This window comes from Bubalus bubalis, chromosome 4, assembly GCF_019923935.1.
Source record: "Bubalus bubalis isolate 160015118507 breed Murrah chromosome 4, NDDB_SH_1, whole genome shotgun sequence".
Classification (NCBI taxonomy): Eukaryota; Metazoa; Chordata; class Mammalia; order Artiodactyla; family Bovidae; genus Bubalus; species Bubalus bubalis.
Window position 1 is genome coordinate 151,497,806 of NC_059160.1, and position 18,288 is coordinate 151,516,093.

The 18,288-nt window shown below is 40.9% G+C and overlaps 1 protein-coding gene across 1 annotated transcript in view; it reads left to right on the plus strand.

Moving 5' to 3' along the window:
- The window catches only part of LRMDA (leucine rich melanocyte differentiation associated), a gene marked incomplete at its 5' end in the record, with an annotated part of 1,193,353 nt that extends 1,179,457 nt beyond the window's left edge, over window positions 1–13,896 (plus strand). Inside the window, one exon of the mRNA XM_044942025.2 lies at window positions 9,747–13,896. Coding sequence (XP_044797960.2) covers window positions 9,747–9,826 — 80 coding nt within the window. The remainder of the gene's footprint in view (window positions 1–9,746) is intronic.
- Window positions 13,897–18,288: the final 4,392 nt, after the last annotated feature.

Consider the following 18,288-nt stretch of genomic DNA (forward strand, 5'->3'; position numbering starts at 1 on the left):
TTCTCTGATTAACCTGGGCAGATACTCTAAGAAGGAAGACCACCTTTGGGTGGAAGGCAGCCAGGATTTGCATGGATGGAGCACACATGCTTTGTGTATGTTTTATTGACCCAGTTTTTCTTTAATTTTTATGTTTTTCACTTTTTTTTTTTGCTATCAAATGATGATTAGTAACTCCATGCCATTGAATGGCTTATTTCCTTGTAGACTTCCCTGATAAAAACAAACTTTTTCTAAGAAGTATGGGAATCTATCTCTGCATGTTTCTTTACATTTATATAGGTGATATGCAAATATCGCCAAACCCTGAGCCTAGAAGACTAATTAGAGCAATTGATGGTAAAGAAAATTAGTCCCTGAAATCCAGACCAGAGGCATCTGAAAGGAGGGGTGAGCAGTGGGGGGTGTCTGGTAACCCCATTCCCAGGAAACGTTCAGCACAGATTGAACAAACATGACGTATTGATCATTACAGAACCTATAATTGGCGACCAAAAGCCCAGTGTGACTTTAATGGCCCTCCCTGAATCGTTGCCATCAGTTATTTAATTTTTTTTTAAAGAAAGCAGCTGTTTTTCCTAAATTCATGCTGCCCTCTAGTGGCCACACTCCCAACCTCACGTAAAAGGTGGAAAAGATGAATGTGGAAATCATGGTAGGGATGACAGAGGTGATAACGGGGTGAAAAAAAATTTTTTTTCCTTTTCTCTCTCCTATCTGAAAGATTTCTGAGTTCTTCAGTCAAAAACTTAATAAATAAAAATGAAGCCGTACCACGTGACCACTGTCCATTTTGACTGACAGCCTGGCTGGTGGGCTGTCCATCAGCGAGGAGTGCAGACGGATCTTCATGAGTCCGAACCCATTTGCATCCCATTTTGGCGTGCACTTGGAATGCAGCCCATCTCAGATCCATTACACCCTACTTAGAATGGGGAGGTGGGGAGAGGGGACCAAACTGGCTTTAAGGATTCAAGTTTCCCTGGTGGAAAAGTAGGTATGAATTAGGTTGTGGATCTTTGACATTCTTCTATCCTAAGGGCAGTGTCCTATAATTCAGAGGGATTTGTGCTGGAAAGATAGCATTGCTGGGAGGTTGGAGGTTCAGTAGTGAGGAATCTGCATTTCCGCTGCAGTGGGGCATAGGTTCCATCTCTGGTCGGGGAGCTGAGATCCCACAAGCAAGCAAGAAAGATAGCATTGTAGTTGCATGATGTCTGGTCTGGTAGTGTGACCTTGGGGAAGCCCCTTAGAACCTCCTCTTGGTCCTTTACTGAAAATGAAGATCTTTAAATTCTGTCTCAGTGAGAATCTTCAATACCTTTACAGAAATACTTTCAAAGAAAAATTTCCTATTCTGTGTTCGAGCTTACTAGAAAGCACAGCAAAATAATCAAGTATCATAGGAGTGAATGAGTGAATCCTTGTTTAGGAAGTCAGAGTGAAAACCGTTTCTGGCTTCATTCTTAACTGGCACACACACAAAAAAATATGTAACCTGAAAAGACAACTCCAAATTTGGGTTGCTAAGAAGATTTAACAACGGTGGGTTATTGGTTGTTACTTTTTGTTTTTGGTTTGGTTTGAGTCGGTTTTCTGAAGAGGGGATGTTATGGGAGCATGGGAATATTTACTGTGGCATTTGATCTCTGATATTTACATGTTCCTCGTTGATTGAAATATAGCATGTATTGAGGTCAGAGCCAAGCGTATTACCAATGTTCAAACAAGGGAGCAAGGGAGCCCACACTCAAACCTGGGATACTTTCCCGTCCGTCTCTGCCTACGCACACGACCCCCAATACAAAATAATTTAAAGAGCATTGACATCTGAGGAAAAGCATGTTGACTGTTTCCCTTCCAGGATTCACATCATGGAAACATCCGCTGCCAGATAACTTTTAAATCTGTCAGCTTCGTGTTTCCTCAATGCGGAGAGGACACTGAATGGTCTGGTCAGGTCTGGGAAGGGCTGCAGCATCTGCAACCGGAGCACAGGGCCCGGGGGCTCACAGTGAGACTGCGGATCTGGTTACTAGGGATCCACTCAGAGGTGCCCATGTCTCTCGGACTTGCCCCCGCTTTCATGTTTCCCACTAACAGGTTATTTGAGGGAGAAACTGGCCCTGCATCTTTTTTAATCCTCTCCTTCCTCCTTCTCTTCTAAAATGACAAGCCTCATTTCAGCTGCCCTGGGAGCCCGAGTGCATTTTCCACAGGCTCTGGCTTGTCACATGTCAACTTGTCTGCCTGCTCACGTGACTGTTCCTGCAGCCTCCTCGCGCTGGCGGGGGGTGGGGGGCGCGGGGCGGGGGGTGGGGGGCGCGGGCGGGGCACCGGCTTCTCAGCCTTGCAGTCCTCTTACCTTCAGTAGCGAATTTGCCGAGATACTTTCCCTGCTGACTGGTTTCCTTCCCCAGCTTTTTTCTTCCTTACAAACACACGGGTGAGACTTGACAAGGCCCAGCATTTGTCTAAGGAGGCTGTATAATCTGTTCTCTCTCAGGAGAAAGTTTAACCTTCCTTCAGGCCTCCCTGGCGCGGGCTGAGCACGGTGGCCAAGTGTCCTTTCCTCAAAGCGAGATGGTGCCCAGCATTTGTGCCAGCTTTCTTTCAGTGTACGGATGTATCCAAACCTTTGACGAGGTGACCCCTACTGTGGTTTTTTGGATGGTGTTTGGTAAAAAGCAGTGTATTATAACCCCATGATGTGGGGTTATAGATCCTCTTGTGCATCCAGAGTACTTACATATGTCCTGTGTACTCTTTGTGCTAAAAATAAATACAAACTGCCACTTACTTAATCCAGAATAAACTGACAGCAACTAAGCTGCACATAATGCAATTTATTATGGATGAAAAAGTGACCAAAGATTTATATCTTGTTGGCATATTGAAAACTGCACAAATTCGTGGAAAGGAATTAGCCTTTGTAGCAATAATGAAAACAAAATCAAATTGAAGTGAATTAAAATGACACACAATAAAATGTGTTGTCTAAACTTCGGCAGAGGACTTAATTCTTCCTGTCACAATTTACATCTGCAAAATTTTACTCAAGGAAACGTAACCTTGTGAAAATCAATGACTTAAAGAGATTTAGAAGATATAACCAGTAAAATTTGATATTTGCCAAAAGCTGGTGGAGGAATTTCACCATATGTAAAAAATTACATGGAAAAGAATTAATCCCCTTTGAAAATAATTTCAATAAAAGAAAATGTTAAAAACAGAATATGGCTTGACTTTGAATTTAAAAATTAAGAAATTAAATTGATGAAATGTAGTTTTCTCTGAATAATTAATGTTTTCTGAAAGAAAAAGTACCAGGCTAGTTTGTGTTATATTCATAAGCCTTCAGCCAGAGCACCCTGGGGGTCAAAATGGCAGAATTCAGAGGTCCACCATGGCAAAATATCAGGGTTAGCAGAGCAGGGTGAGAATATCCCTCCTGGGGTTGTTTTATATAATAAAGGAGAAGAGAGTAAAAAAGTGCACTCATTCAAGAGACTAGACAACCTCCCTTGAGCAGCGCTATTTGAGGCAGTCACTTCAGTACTTAGCAAGGATGGCATGCCCACCGGTCCATGGAGAGGACAGCAGGAGCCCTTATACACCTTTTGGAGTTTAGCAAGTGATGCATCACCACGGCACCCTGTTCCAAGCCAAGACGCAGATTATAAGCTGAGACTCTTGCCCGAAAACATGCTCAGCTAGTTTGGGAGGAAGTCTCACTTTGTCTTCTCTCCCTTTCCATGGGTCAGGTGGAGAGCCTTTCCCCGTTTTTTTTTCAAACCTAAGGCTTCCCAGATGGGTCTGCAAATGAAGGGAAAACATGCTCCCCACGGACAGTAGACTTTGTCCTTCCTACTTCCCCTAAAACTGCTCCTAAGCAACCCCTTCTCTTAAGACCATTTTAAAATCTCTCTTCTTTTTGTTTTCTTTAAAAATCTCTTCTTTGTTCTTAAGTAGCTTATGCTGAAGGAGGCTGTTGTACTTGGAGCCTGCAGTTCTGCAAGCTCTGCTAAATCCTGTGTGATGTCCACAGTGGAGCTGATAGTCCATCACACAGGCTGACCTCGGAGTATTGCTCCAGCCACTTCTCAAGACCATAAAGCATGGCTGTTTATTCCTTCTAGTTCCCGGTTTACTTAGGACCTGCATATAACAAAGGTCGAGGAATGCGCTTTCTGGGGAATGTCCTTTCCCCTGTACGATGTTTACAGCTCTTAAGGCTGGATGATAATGTGCCTTCAGTCCACTGCGCTCTCTCCAACCAGACGTCCTGATTGCTTTGTTTTTGTGGGAGGAAAGTGTTGAGCATAAAAACAACATCAGTGTTGAGGAATTGAGGCTGTTGCCTTCTGTTTCTTTGCAAATATTTAATCTGTGTATATTTTTAAAACATTTCAGATGCCTGTCATCGTAACGAAGGTTAAAGTATGAGTGTTTAACAACTGAAATTCCTCACTTTATGGATTCTGTTTAAATTGTGTACAGATAATTTGAATGGTATTAAATTTTTCTATTCAAATATTTATTGAACACCTCCTTAGTACTAAGTACTGTTTGAAGCACCGGGTATTAGAAATTGAGGAGGAGGGATTATTGTAGAGGTGACATGTTCACACTATGTATAATATCACACAGAACCTTCCATAATGAACCAGAAAGACTCTGCAAATATTCTTTCCGTCTCTGGGCCCACCCACGTCTTCACAATATCATCATCACTCTTCAGAGGCCACAGAGAGTCTGGTTCCTTGCTTTACCCATACAGATGGGAGAACAGGAGTTGAATGAGGAGTCCTCTGTCCCTTGCTTATTTTGTAACAGTAATTAGAAGGTGCTAGTGATCACAAACAGATACAATTTGTTTGTCATTACACAGTTACACTTACATACATTTGTGATAATAGCATTTAAAGCAATGACTACCAAAACTAACATTATTAGTGATAATAAAATCTATATTTTCTCCATGTTACAAAGATGAAGTTATTGGTCCAGCTGGTATTCCATCATCAGATGAGTTTTGGTATGAGGAAAGACTATTATTCTTTCACAGCGAAAATATAAATGGTAGACCATTTACTCTGATATTTAGTCTTCAGTTCTGTTGAACATAGAGTTAGGAGACTCGAGCTATGTCAAGGCTAGGGAGACATGAGCTAATTAGTGGTGAGCATGTCCCAGCTCTGGGTATGAAATGCAGGTTGCAAGAAAGTGAGTGGAAATTCTTTCCTTGGGTGTTTGGAGGTCCAGCAGAGCTCCCTTTTATGTATTATGGGAAAATGGGCTGGATGGGTTTCAAGAGCTGACTTGGTCCAAATCAAATTTTGATTAACTAACCGTTGGCTCTGTCTCCTACATCAGGCAGTATGGTACCTGGCACCCTTATCTTCATAAGGGAAACATTCAGAAATGCTGAATCATCTATTTCACAAGCAAGGTGGAACTCTGGGATATCTGGCCCCTTGCCTTCATTTTACAAGTGGGAAAACCAGCCCAGTGAGGGAACGTATGTGGGTATGTGTCCACAGCTGTTAGGGGCCAAACTGGATTTAAATACAGGTCCTTCCCCACCTCCCCTTACTAAATAGATGGTAAGACAAGGCCATATGGGATGTCAGCAAGTCCTGGGGTGTTTGCTGGCCTCTGCAAGGGTATCCGAAGATGTCCTTTCCAGGACACTTAGAGTTTTCCTCAGTCCTCTCTGTACCATGGCCACACTGGTGCAGCCAAGAAAAGATGCTGAGTCCCAACCCCCAGGCAGCCCCAAGGTCATAACCTGACCTGCATAATTAGAACACCCATCCGAGTGTGGGGGCGAGGGACATTTTGAAGATAAAGGACCTCTTTAAAATAGATTTTCCCTGACATCTCTTTTCCAGAGCTAAAGTTTTAAGAGCTTACGGTGATGGCAGAACTGGCTACTTAAGAAAAATTAGATTGTCCCGTTTGGTAGGAGAAGATTCCCAGGGGGACAGGGCGCTGTCGTTTTTCAGGGCTCCCCAAAAGAAACCCCCACGCAGACTACACGTCAGCCTGATTCGCAGCGAGCCTGCTTCACTTATTATGGGCAAAGCCAGATATTTTAATTAAAAACACTACATACACCATTAAATGTGTTGTTCCCCATCTAGTCCCAAGACATTTAGAGTTTGAAGAGATACAAACAAGTGAATGCATTGCAGATGCACACAGAGACCACCGCCTGCCGAGTCACCACCAGCGGGTTCCCGAATTCCAACCTCGGAGTTCCTCCCCATCAAAGCGTTCTTTCCAAGCAAACTGTTTCCTCCATGGTTTTCACAGTTTATGGCAGTTGCCATGATGGAGAAGGAAGGCCAGGGGAGAACGAGAGAGAGGAAAACACACCGTCAGCGTGTCCCTTCATTTATGAACAGATCCTATTAGGTCACAAATAACCTTCATGACAAATGAAGTCTTAGGGCTAGCTTCCCGCCCCCCGCTCCATGTTAATGTTATTTACTTATTTATTTATTAAGCATGAAAGTCCTTTTTGGGGGCAGGGTTATCCATTCCCAGCTGTGAGCTCAGGTCAGCGGAGGCTACCACTTGGTCCATTTAAGCAGTCGTTGGCGGTTCAAGTTCAGAAATCTCATCTGACTTTAACTGTCGCCAGCCGCACCACCTTTCTCCCCAGGGGAGCAGCAGCAGCTGGATTTCATTGTCGGGCTGCCAGGCTGTCCCTGCGCCTTCCTGGAGGAGCCCGCAGACTGAAGGCCTTCCTTTCCAGATTTTATTCAAGGTGACAGCTCCTTGCACCTTGGCGCTCTGACCACCTCAAGTAGCCAGGATATCAGGGGGTATGAGTGTGGTCCTCCTGCAGAGTCCAAATTTAGATTGACTGAGGTCATCCTCGGGCCTCATGACCCCAGTGCTCTAATGGAACAGGGCGGAACTTGGCCGTGGTAGCAAGTTTCGTAATGATGTCTGGGGAGAAACGCTGTGCAGGAGCAGGCGAAGAAGACCCCAAGTGCTGGAGAGTGATGTCAGCTTTTGTTAGAGCAGCAGCAGCAGACAGAATATCCTTGGCATAATATGGCTCTGGTATCTCTGTCAGCATCTCTGTTTTCTGTCACCGCACACAATCCTGGGCCTGTCTCGAGCCCTGACAGTGTCTTTTCAGATCAGGTTATGCCAGCCCGGAGACTGGCTCTGCTCCCCACCACACAGCCCCTTTGTTTGAAGTCGGCCCTCTTGTCATTAATGCACTTGATGTCTATTTAAATCTGAGGGTGAGCACGGTATCTGTTTCCCCGTCAAGAGATCATTGACAATATTAATACCTCATGTCCTTGCCTCATTTTCCAAGCTCTGACACTTTGCCACAGTCTCCTGCATTCATCAAACAGCCCTTTCTCACCGGGGTGTCTATAAACATTCTCACTTTCAGGCCCACAGGAACAGGGCAGGCCTTAAAAAGGACTTTTATCAGTGCCGACCAGAACAGAAGGGCAGGGTTGCACATGCCTCAGAACACATCCCCTCCCTCCACGTTACACCCACGTTCAGGAATATCCAGCCTGTTTCTAGAAGGGCAGTTGCTATCCAGGTTGTCCATAGGCAAGGTCTGCAGTTGAAGTTTGCCATGGAGAGAGCGCAGAGAGAAGAAATTCAATCCCCAATGTGCTGGAGAGTTTCCTGCAGTAAATGCACCCACTGATGGTGTGTGTGTGTGTGTGTGTGTTCACATGTATGTGTGTGTGTCTGTATCTGCCTTTCGTTCCTTCACTCAAGAGAAAGACTATGTTCTTTATAACATCTGACAGCCCTATTCATTTCTTTTTTTTTTTTAATTTTATTTTATTTTTAAACTTTACATAACTGTATTAGTTTTTGTATTCATTTCTTTTTATAAAAATTCTTGCTGTCCTGGTGCTGTAGAGAGAAATTAACATCCTGTAGCCTCATCCTTCCACATTCTTGAGGATTCCTTGGAATCAGTTATGTTTAAGGAAGCCCCTTGTGGATTTTCAAAGACTTTTGAGACACTCCCAACCCAGGCCTGTAGTGGGTGCTGTTCCAGGACTGCCCCCTCAAGAGCTATATGCCCACAGACCTGTCCTGGCTCTGATGACCATGTTAGCACAATTCCAAGTGTTGTGTAATTCAGCACACTAAAGGGAACAGCTCAGTGTCAACAGCCAAAAGAATAATTTAGGCCCCAAGAAGGGTCTCAGGGAGGTTTCATCCAACCTCAGTGTTTCCAGAGACCAGACCAATACTGGAAACAGAACTTGGGGACTGGGGGCCAAGGAGAAAGAAAGCCTGGCCAAAGGTGAAGAGTGGTCCACAGTGGGCTTTCTCAGGGGACCCTGGCAGGGAACAGAGGTGATGACAGCCAGCCCAAGGCCCATTCTGAGGCCATGAAATGATGTCATCCTCTCTCAATTGCAAACTTGCAGAGATTCTGTGACCCCAGCAGTTCTCCATGTTGTCCCAAGTCATCCAAACCAAGGAACATCTGCCTTGTCTTTAAAAGTTTCTAAGTCATTTTTAACCCATGTTGAAGAATACAGTCTACAGTTGTGTAGTGGAGAAATATCTCCTGTACAGTGACCCAAGTATTCACCACGTAGGACTTCTGATGTGAAGAACCTGCTTGATTTTCAAGTGCTGATTTATCCGTGATGAATAGTAGGTGACGGTTGTTAGTTTCACACTATCAAAATAATGGGGAAAAAACATGTATATAGGTGACTGTTTTTACAGACAGATTTGTATTTCATGAATTTATGTGTTATGGACACATTTTTTTTTCTGGTTATGCACATTTCAGAGACTCAAGTACTATTAGTAATAAGATAACTCCATGAAACTGAGTTTTAATTTAGTTTTTCTAAAATTAGAAGGAAAGAAACCAAAGGTAGCAAAAATCATATTGTAGTTATGAATATTTTCACACAAAAAACTTGTGTCTTCTTAATAATCCTTCAAAGCTTTCAAAATAGCTATGGCAAATGATTTCTTATGGGTATTTAGGATAAATGATGAGTTGATTGAAAGGTTTGACCTTATTCTAGGGGCATCATTTAAAGTCCTCTTATAATCTCTGTGAAAGACAGAAAAGCTGTATATGGAGCCAGAAAATTATTTAAAATAAAACTGAAGATGAAAATCAAGTGCATTCCAACTTGAGAGTATAGTTCAGGACCCCTGTAAGAAGAAACCGTTTACTGGCAGAGGCGCCGTTACTTTCCATGGGCCGTTTGTGAACGCTATCCTTCCTTAATCATCCATTATGTACTTGATGTCTGCTGAGATTTGGAAGGTTCTGTCTGGATATTAACAAAATTGATTCATGATAAAGGATTTGAAATTCCACATTCTGGAAGGATTGTTTTATATCTTTTGTTTGGGCTGAGCCCATCTTTTAATTCTTAATTTTCCATTTTTAGAAAGTCTACTAAAGGAACTTGGAGAGAGAATGAGGGTTTTGCTTTGTTTTGAGAAGTAACTGGCCAAACTAGAAAATTCTTTAAAATGTGAGCGACAAATCATTCAGGAAAAATATTCTTCCTAGGAGCCTGTGCTCTGCTGACATTTCATTTGAATGTCGACTCTGAGGACACGGAAGTAGGGTCCTTCTCTTTGGGGGCTTAATCCATTTGCCGCTGCCCATGGGCTTTGTGATTATATTTGTGCCACGCAGCACCAGTGTTTTCTTGCTATAATACTTGTGCCACCAGTAATAATGTGTATCTTTTAATTTGCAGGTGTCCTGGGGAAGTGTCGCTATGTTTACTACGGGAAAAACTCAGAGGGCAACAGGTTCATCCGTGATGACCAGCTCTGAAAGGCAAGTTCTCTGTGCCTTAGCCAGTGACATGAGAGTTAGAAAAAAAAAAAAGCAAAAATAAAGGAAAAGCTAAATGAAAAGACAATGGCCTACAACCCTTCTCTGTAGGAAAGCTATGACTTCAGCTTTTGGTACCTTCTTCTGACTTTGCCAGGCCTGTCAGGATCATCCTTCTGCCTTAGACTGAGTGGTCACAGAGAGATTGACATGATTGCCCTTAAGCAGGTCTCATCCACTAGGGTGACAGACAGTGGTGGCGAAGCACCAGGGCTGACAGGATGAACACCATGATAGATTGCCTGGCCCCTCCACTGCTCACAGGGGAGCAGAGGTCACACCTGGGGCCTCCCTGAGCATGCTCTGTGGTTGTCGTCAAGTGCGAGAGACTGTGGCTTCAGCTTGCCTATTGAGCAGAGATCCTTCTGATACCATTGTGCTGTGGGTTGATTTTTAGTGACAGAGTCAGTTTAGAGGAAGCCTCCTTTCTGTTATTTCCCTTAAATCTTAATCTTTGGTATTCTGCATAGTCCCCTCCCACCCCATCCTCATCATCCTTTAGCATATTTATCACGGGCAATTCATTTCAGTTTGCAGTTTTTTGGAGAACAGAAGAGGTGAGTTCTTAGCCATGTTGTATTTTTATGATGAGCTTTGTGCTCTTACAATTTGTTGTTTGGAGTACATTGCTGTCACTGAACCTTGACTTTGAAAGCATGGATTTTACCATGTTTTGTTCATTTCTAAATCCTCTTCTTCCCCTGAATACTAGGCAGTGTCAGGTATCTTTCCCAACACTGGGTTCTATCCGAGGACTCTTATTTATTTATTTTTAACCACATACCCTCCCAGCTACATCTATGGCCATATGTGTATTTGGAGCTGGCTTACTCCTTTGGGTGCTATATAAAGGTAGTGAGGTGATAAAAGATAGAGCAATAGGTCAGGAAGTTAAAAAGCAAAGTGGAGACTGTAGAAAATACTCACGAGACCAAACAGTTTAATAAAAGGCACAAACCCTTTGAATTTAATTTCTCAGAATCTCTCAGAAATGAAATCCCACAGCTTGTGAGATGGTCTTTGTATACCTTTGTTTATATTCCAGCCCTAATGTTACAAGGAAAATGAGCATGATCATGCTGGTTGGATGGCTGTAATTCCATGTAATATACTGGTACACCAGTAGAGGATGTTTGAAAGGCTATTTGCTCTTGACACAGTAGCATTTATGTTTATTTTTATTTAGACCAAGTGTTCATTGTCCAGGGTCTCCCAGTATTCGGTTAGATTAAGGACAACAAAACATAAATGAGACTCATTCCTAGTTATGGATACCAAAAGACTAGAGAGCTGCTATGGTAAAAGTCTTTAAGTCTCAGAACCCCTGAGACACCCAAGAAGAGCCCGCTTTCTCTGTTCAAGTCCATTTCCATGGCCTCTGGCCTACTGAGTCAACACAATCCCTGAATGACTTGCGCTGGGGTTGGCAGGAGTCCCTCTTATAGATTACACACACCATTCAGTAATCAGTTATTGAGACAAATTTAGATCAAAATCCTTAAGACCATTAATAATTAGAGAATATTAAATGTTTGGCTTTATCTTTCAAATCCATTAATAACCAGAGTCAAGTATCTTTACTCTTTTTGATCTACAAAACAACATTGAGATAATGCTTTAAATGAGCTGTATTCAGCCCCACCCTGGCTCTTTGTTTAAAAGCACCAGCACACGTTTCGTCCATGGCATATTACGGGCAGCCGGAGTCCTGTGCAAGGGCAGCTAGACTAGTCCAATGTCACATCCAATCTTGTGGCACATATATCCTTGTCTTTATAAAAGGCTTTAACCCTGCCTCAAACAATAAAAAAGCACTTGTGAACTGACCACAGAATTTTTCCATCTTTATTTTTCTTACTTGTTTACTTTTCTTAATGTCAGAACCATTTGTATCATGCACAGGAATGTCTCCCTCAATGCGAGCTTTGGAGGCAAAAAATATTTTTGGAGCGCGTTATGGACCACATTGTTTCCCTCTCTTTGGGTTGTTTATTTTCTTCCAAAATGGTGTAATAACTTTCATTGAGATTAGCTTTAATTATAATTTACATAAAGGCCTTAAAACAGTATATTCATCTTAATGATAGAATTATAGTGAGTTCTGTTTCTCTTAAAGAGGGATAATGATAACGAATTAGTGTTGGATTGTTTACAGTTCCACTGTTTGTTAAGGAAGATTTGCTGTGCTTGAGCGAGATTTTGGTCTGAATTGGCAGAGAGGAGAGCGATGCGGCATGCTTAGCTTAAATCCCTAGGAATTTCCCAAACCTTGTTTTTCAAAGTAGAGAATTAGAAGGTAATAAATTTAGTCCAAGCTCAGACATACTTTATACCCCTTTTCGCCGCTTGGTCTTTCTACTTTTGACCCTGTTCCACTGGGTTTCTTCTTCGGGATTGTGGAGCCGGGTAGCCCTCTGTCCTTCCAGAACACCCATCTGACTTGAGAGTCCCTGCAGTAAAGGCCATCCTGGAGTCCTCTGTCGCCTCAGCAAAGGCAGGGCGGACTGTCTCTTTCCTAAGTAATGTAATTTTATAGAACAATTTGTTCCTTGGGGAATAATGTTTTTGATTGCGGGGAATCCTATTAAAAGTACAACTATTACAATCATTTGCTTTTACTTTTACCAGCCTTGCTCATAAACCCTCCATCTGTTTGTTGCTTTAAATAGAGGAACATTATAAGAGATTATCACTCGATCAAGCTGCACGTCTGAATGCTGTGCATTTTCACATATTCATGTGTGCTGAGGAATACAAGAAAGCAAGCCACAGATTCGGGATAAAAGGATTTTCATTTTCTGTTTGTTTTGTTTTGTTCGTGTGTGTGTGTTTTCCAGCAGGGATGTATCTTGCACATTTTCAAGGGAAAATGTCTTTCTTGTTGCTTCTAAGAAGTAACCTGGCTGTCTTTCTCGTCTTTGTTAATATGCAGATCAAAAGCAATCCACAGGGCTCTTTACATCAAAACAATGAGTGTTCGGTAGTTGTTCGTCATAAGAGCAGCCTAAGTCAGATGTGCATTGCTGTCTAATGCTCAGGGTGGACAACACAGAGTCTGCTGAGACCCCTCTCTGCTGCCCATACAGCACAGCTGATCCAATGTGACATTCACCATCTGCTTTTCCTAATTCTCTTTCCAAGAAGAAGCCTTTGCTGCAGAAGGCTGTGAGTATGACTTGACTCTGGCCTCTGTAACTTGTCTAAATACCATGCTGTAAACTACCATGACTAAGACCTAGAAAGGGGAAGAACACTGGAGGGGCCCGAGACATGTTGGTTACTTGTTTGTGTGATGGACCATCAGCCTTTGATGAAGCAGTGTGTTATTTCTAGTACATCAGCAAATACTTAGATGATCTGAAGAACATCCAAAGACAGTCACCTCTCTGAAATGATTATCTTGCTACAAATTTACCTGAAAATTTCTAGCAGTTGTAGTTCTCCTTTGGGTAATTATAATCCTGAATGTAAAGTTGCCACTTTGTGAATGAAGTAGGTAGTGTTATCTGTACATATTAATGTGTTAGCACATGCTGTTTTTTTCTAGAGTAACATGGAATGTGGCAGTCTAGGACAAGGGAGTTTTCCTAAGAAAGAAGAGAAGATTCTAAGTTTGGAATATGTCTAGGGATGAGTGGCCAAAGTAAGAATGATGTAAGTGATAATACATGGAATCATGCCAAAGGAGAGCTTGAAGCAGAGCCTGGTGCAGAATTAATGTGTGAACTCTTAGTGGATAAGGATATAGGGTGCTGAGGGAATAAGGAAAAGAAAGGGAAAAGACAGTTGATGCCAATTACAAAATTTGCTGATGTTCAGCACTAAAGTGGTGTTGAGCAGTTTTTTCTTATGAAAATGTAATCATCTTTGATCTGAGACATTTATAAATGTTGGATCAGTTCAGTTCAGTTCAGTTGCTCAGTCTTGTCTGACTCTTTGCTACCCCATGTACTGCAGCACGCCAGGCCTCCCTGTCCATCACCAACTCCCAGAATTCACCCAAACTCATGTCCATTGAGTTGGTGATGCCATCCAACCATCTCATCCTCAGTCATCCCCTTCTCCTCCTGCCCTCAATCTTTCCCAGCATCAGGGTCTTTTCAGATGAGTCAGCTCTTCGCATCAGGTGGCCAAAGTATTGGCGTTTCAGCTTCAACATCAGTCCTTCCAATGAACAACCAGGACTGATATCCTTTAGGATGGACTGGTTGGATCTCCTTGCAGTCCAAGGGACTCTCAAAAGTCTTCTCCAACACTGCAGTTCAAAAGCATCAATTCTTTGGCCTTCAGCTTTCTTTATAGTCCAACTCTCACATCCATACATGACTACTGGGAAAATGTTGGATACTAATCCTTTATTGGTTATATCATTTGTAAATACATTCTTCCATTCAGTGTATTGTCCTTTCAGTCTGTCAGTGGTTTCCTCTGCTGTGCAAAAGCTTTTAAGTTTCATTAGGCCCTATTTGTTTATTTTTGCTTTTATTTCCTTCACTTTAGGAGACAGATTCAAAAAATATTTCTCTGATTTATGTCAAAGAATGTTCTGCCCAGGTTTTCCTCCAGGAGATTTATAGTATCTGGTCTTAGATTTTGAGTTTGCTTTTGTGTATGGTATTAAAGAATGTTCTAATATAATTCTTTTACATGCAGTTGTCTAGTTTTCTCAGCACTATTTATTGAACAGACTGTCTTTTCTCCATTGTGTGTTCTTGCCTCCTTTGTTGTAAATTAGTTGACCATATATGCATGGGTTTATTTCTGGGCTGTCTATTTTGTTCCATTGATCTGTGTCTGTGCCAGTACCATACTTTTTTGATTCCTATAGCCTTGTAGTATAGTCTGAAATCAGAGAGCATGATTCCTTCAGCTCCATTCTTCTTTCTCAAGGTTGTTTTGGCTATTTGAGATGTTTTGTGTTTCCATACAAATTTTAAAATTGTTCTAATTTTGTAAAAAAAAAAATCATTTGGGATTTTGATAGGGATTGCATTGAATATGTAAATTGCCTTGGTATGGTCATTTTAACCGTATTAATTCTTCTAGTTCATGAACGTAGCATATCTTTCCGTCTGTTTGCATCATCTTCAATTTCTTTCATCAGTGTCTTAATATTTTTCCATACATAGGTCTATTACCTCTTTAGGTAGATTTATTCCTAGATATTTTATTCTTTAGATACAATTGTAAATGGGGTTGTTTCCTTAATTTCTCTTTCTGATGATTAATTCTTAGTGTGTAGAAATGCAACAGATTTCTATACATTAACTTTGTATCCTGCAACGTTACTGAATTCATTAATGAGCTCTAGTAGGTTTTCTGGTTGTGGCATGTTTAGGGCTTTCTATCTATAGTATGATGTCATCTATGAACAATTGTAGTTTTACTTCCTCCTTTCCAACTTGGGTTCCTCTTCTTTCTTTTTAGTGCTTTGATTTTTAATATTTCTGCTACTTCCCTGGTGACCCAAATGGTAAAGTATCTTCCTGCAATGCAGGAGACCCAGGTTCGATCCCTGGGTTGGGCAGATCCCCTGGAGAAGAAAATGGCAACTCACTCCAGTATTGTTGCCTGGAAAATTCTCTGACAGGAGCCTGGCATGGGGTTGCAGTGCATGGGGTTGCAAAGAGTCAGACACGACAGCAGCTAACACAACACAATACACTATTTAACTAACTCAGTCTTTCATAAAAAAAAAAATGTACTCTAACTTTTACCCTATATTTAAAGTTTCTCAGGCTATCTATTATAGCATAATTGCTAGGGAAAAAAAATGTCCTGGGCTTGCAATAACTTATTTAGAACAATAACAACATTTCTAAAATATTTTAACTAATTAATTGGCTTATCAAAAAGAGTTGTCAAAAGTCATCCTAAATAGCCTGGAAAGTGTGTGTGTGTGTATGAGAGAGAGAGAAAGAGAGACTTTAGAATCTGTGTAGAGAACTCCTATACTGACATTGTAAATAGCTTTCTAACTTGCCTGTGAGTTCCACAATAAGTCAGCTTTTACTCACGTTGCAGTGCTACATAGAAAAATGTATCTGTATCATACCTAATTAATTAATATCTACTTTGTGCCTTCTTTTCTTACAAATCAGTTACTTACTTTCTGTGACTTGCTTAGGCTGTGGTGTCACAGAATCATGATGTTTTTGGTTTTCCCCCATCTATAAGCTTTGAGACCTAATTTGAACATAGCGAGATCATTGTTTAAAGTATAAAGTATAGAGCAGTTTTGTTTCAATTAGGTGATACCATTTTTGCTAAGTGAAAAATAGTACATGAGTTATTTCAGAAAGTTAATATATAAAACTAAGTTTCACCAATAGATTATCCATATTTACCTGTTTACAAACTTTCATTCCCAACTTCCATATTTGCCTATTTGTATATAAAGACAGTCTTCCAAAAAACTCCATTATCTGCAGAGCCATAGTATATAATCCACTTTCTGTAGCCACATTAACTTTCTCTATGTTGCTCAAACATAATAAATGTAGGAGCATGCCTCCAAATGAAATACTCTCCTCTCCTGCCTTTAAAACTTTACTTGATATACCCAACTGAGAATGATACATTGTCAAAGAATTGCTACACTGTAAAAGGTTTGCACTTAAATAGTCCATGCATTCCTTGAAGTTTAAAGAGGTTATGATGGTGGTGGAGGTTACTCTCATGACAGTCAGTGTAGATATCCTCACAAATCAGGCTTAACTGCTGCCTAACAAATTAAATGTAACTGAAAAAAAAATTAGAATCTTGACTCCAATTTATTAGCCAGGCTTATAGGTTTACACTACAAATATTTTATGTGTCATATAGGATATTGACTTATCATATATTAAAATGGATTTTGCAACCCTGTTTTGGCAGTTTGGTCAGTGGACCACTTAGTGGGCAATATTATATTCCTGGGTTCTTTGCTGTTTTATTCATGCACATGTGCATAAACACATATGCATATTATAAACATATAGATGTTTTTCCTAGAATTATTTTATGATATAACATTTAATCAAGCACAACACCTATTTTATTAAAGTACCCTAGTCAAGAAACTAGGCACACATATGGAGGACATTTGTGAGTGAAAACTGGGCTTAATTATTTAATTTAAAAACCCTAACATTTGCATGTACTTCTTATTTCCTCCCACCCCTACTGGATCACTGATTTCTCTAGAAATATTTTCTAAGTTATTCCGTAGTTCAGGTTGCCCTCTCTGGTTTTGAAACTGACTTCAAAACCTATGCTTATACCTGTGGAGGATTTATGTTGATATATGGCAAAACCAATACTATATTGTAAAGTTAAAAAATAAAATAAAATATTAAAAAAAAATAAAACCTATGCTAATCCATATCCAGAAGGACACACTTGGGGATGCGCTCACTCCAAAGATGTTTGTTGGGCACCTTCAAAATCCTAGAAATTAGAAATATAAAAGTAGTAAGAGTTTGGCTTACTTCTGGATAACTTTTATCTGGAGGAGACTGATATCAGTTCAGTTCAGTCACTCAGTTGTGTCCAACTCTTTGTGACCCCATGGACTGCAGCACGTCAGGCCTCCCTGTCCATCACCAACCCCTGGAGACTGATTATATATATATATATATAAATAATCATTATATGCTCTGATGGGCACAAAGTTAAAGATTGCACCAAAGAACTACATCAATTAAGGCCCAGAAATGATAGTGAGAAATTAATTCCAAATGTAACCATATTCCAACCACATCTACAGTTAACATCTTGATCCCAGCTGCTGTCATTTCTTACTTGGATCATTCATCCCAACTCCACTGCTCACCAGTCTCCTAATTCCACTCTTGCCTTTCTACAATCTATTCTTTTTTTTTTTTTAATTTATTTTTTTTAGTTTTATTTTATTTTTAAATTTTACATAATTATATTAGTTTTGCCAAACATCAAAATGAAACCGCCACAGGTATACATGTGTTTCCCACCCTGAACCCTCCTCCCTCCTCCCTCCCCATACCATCCCTCTGGGTCGTCCCAGTGCACCAGCCCCAAGCATCCAGTATCGTGCATCAAACCTGGACTGGCAACTCGTTTCATACATGATATTTTACATGTTTCAATGCCATTCTCCCAAATCTTCCCACCCTCTCCCTCTCCCACAGAGTCCATAAGACTGTTCTATACATCAGTGTCTCTTTTGCTGTCTCGTACACGGGGTTATTGTTACCATCTTTCTAAATTCCATATATATGCGTTAGTATACTGTATTGGTGTTTTTCTTTCTGGCTTACTTCACTCTGTATAATAGGCTCCAGTTTCATCCACCTCATTAGAACTGATTCAAATGTATTCTTTTTAATGGCTGAGTAATACTCCATTGTGTATATGTACCACAGCTTTCTTATCCATTCATCTGC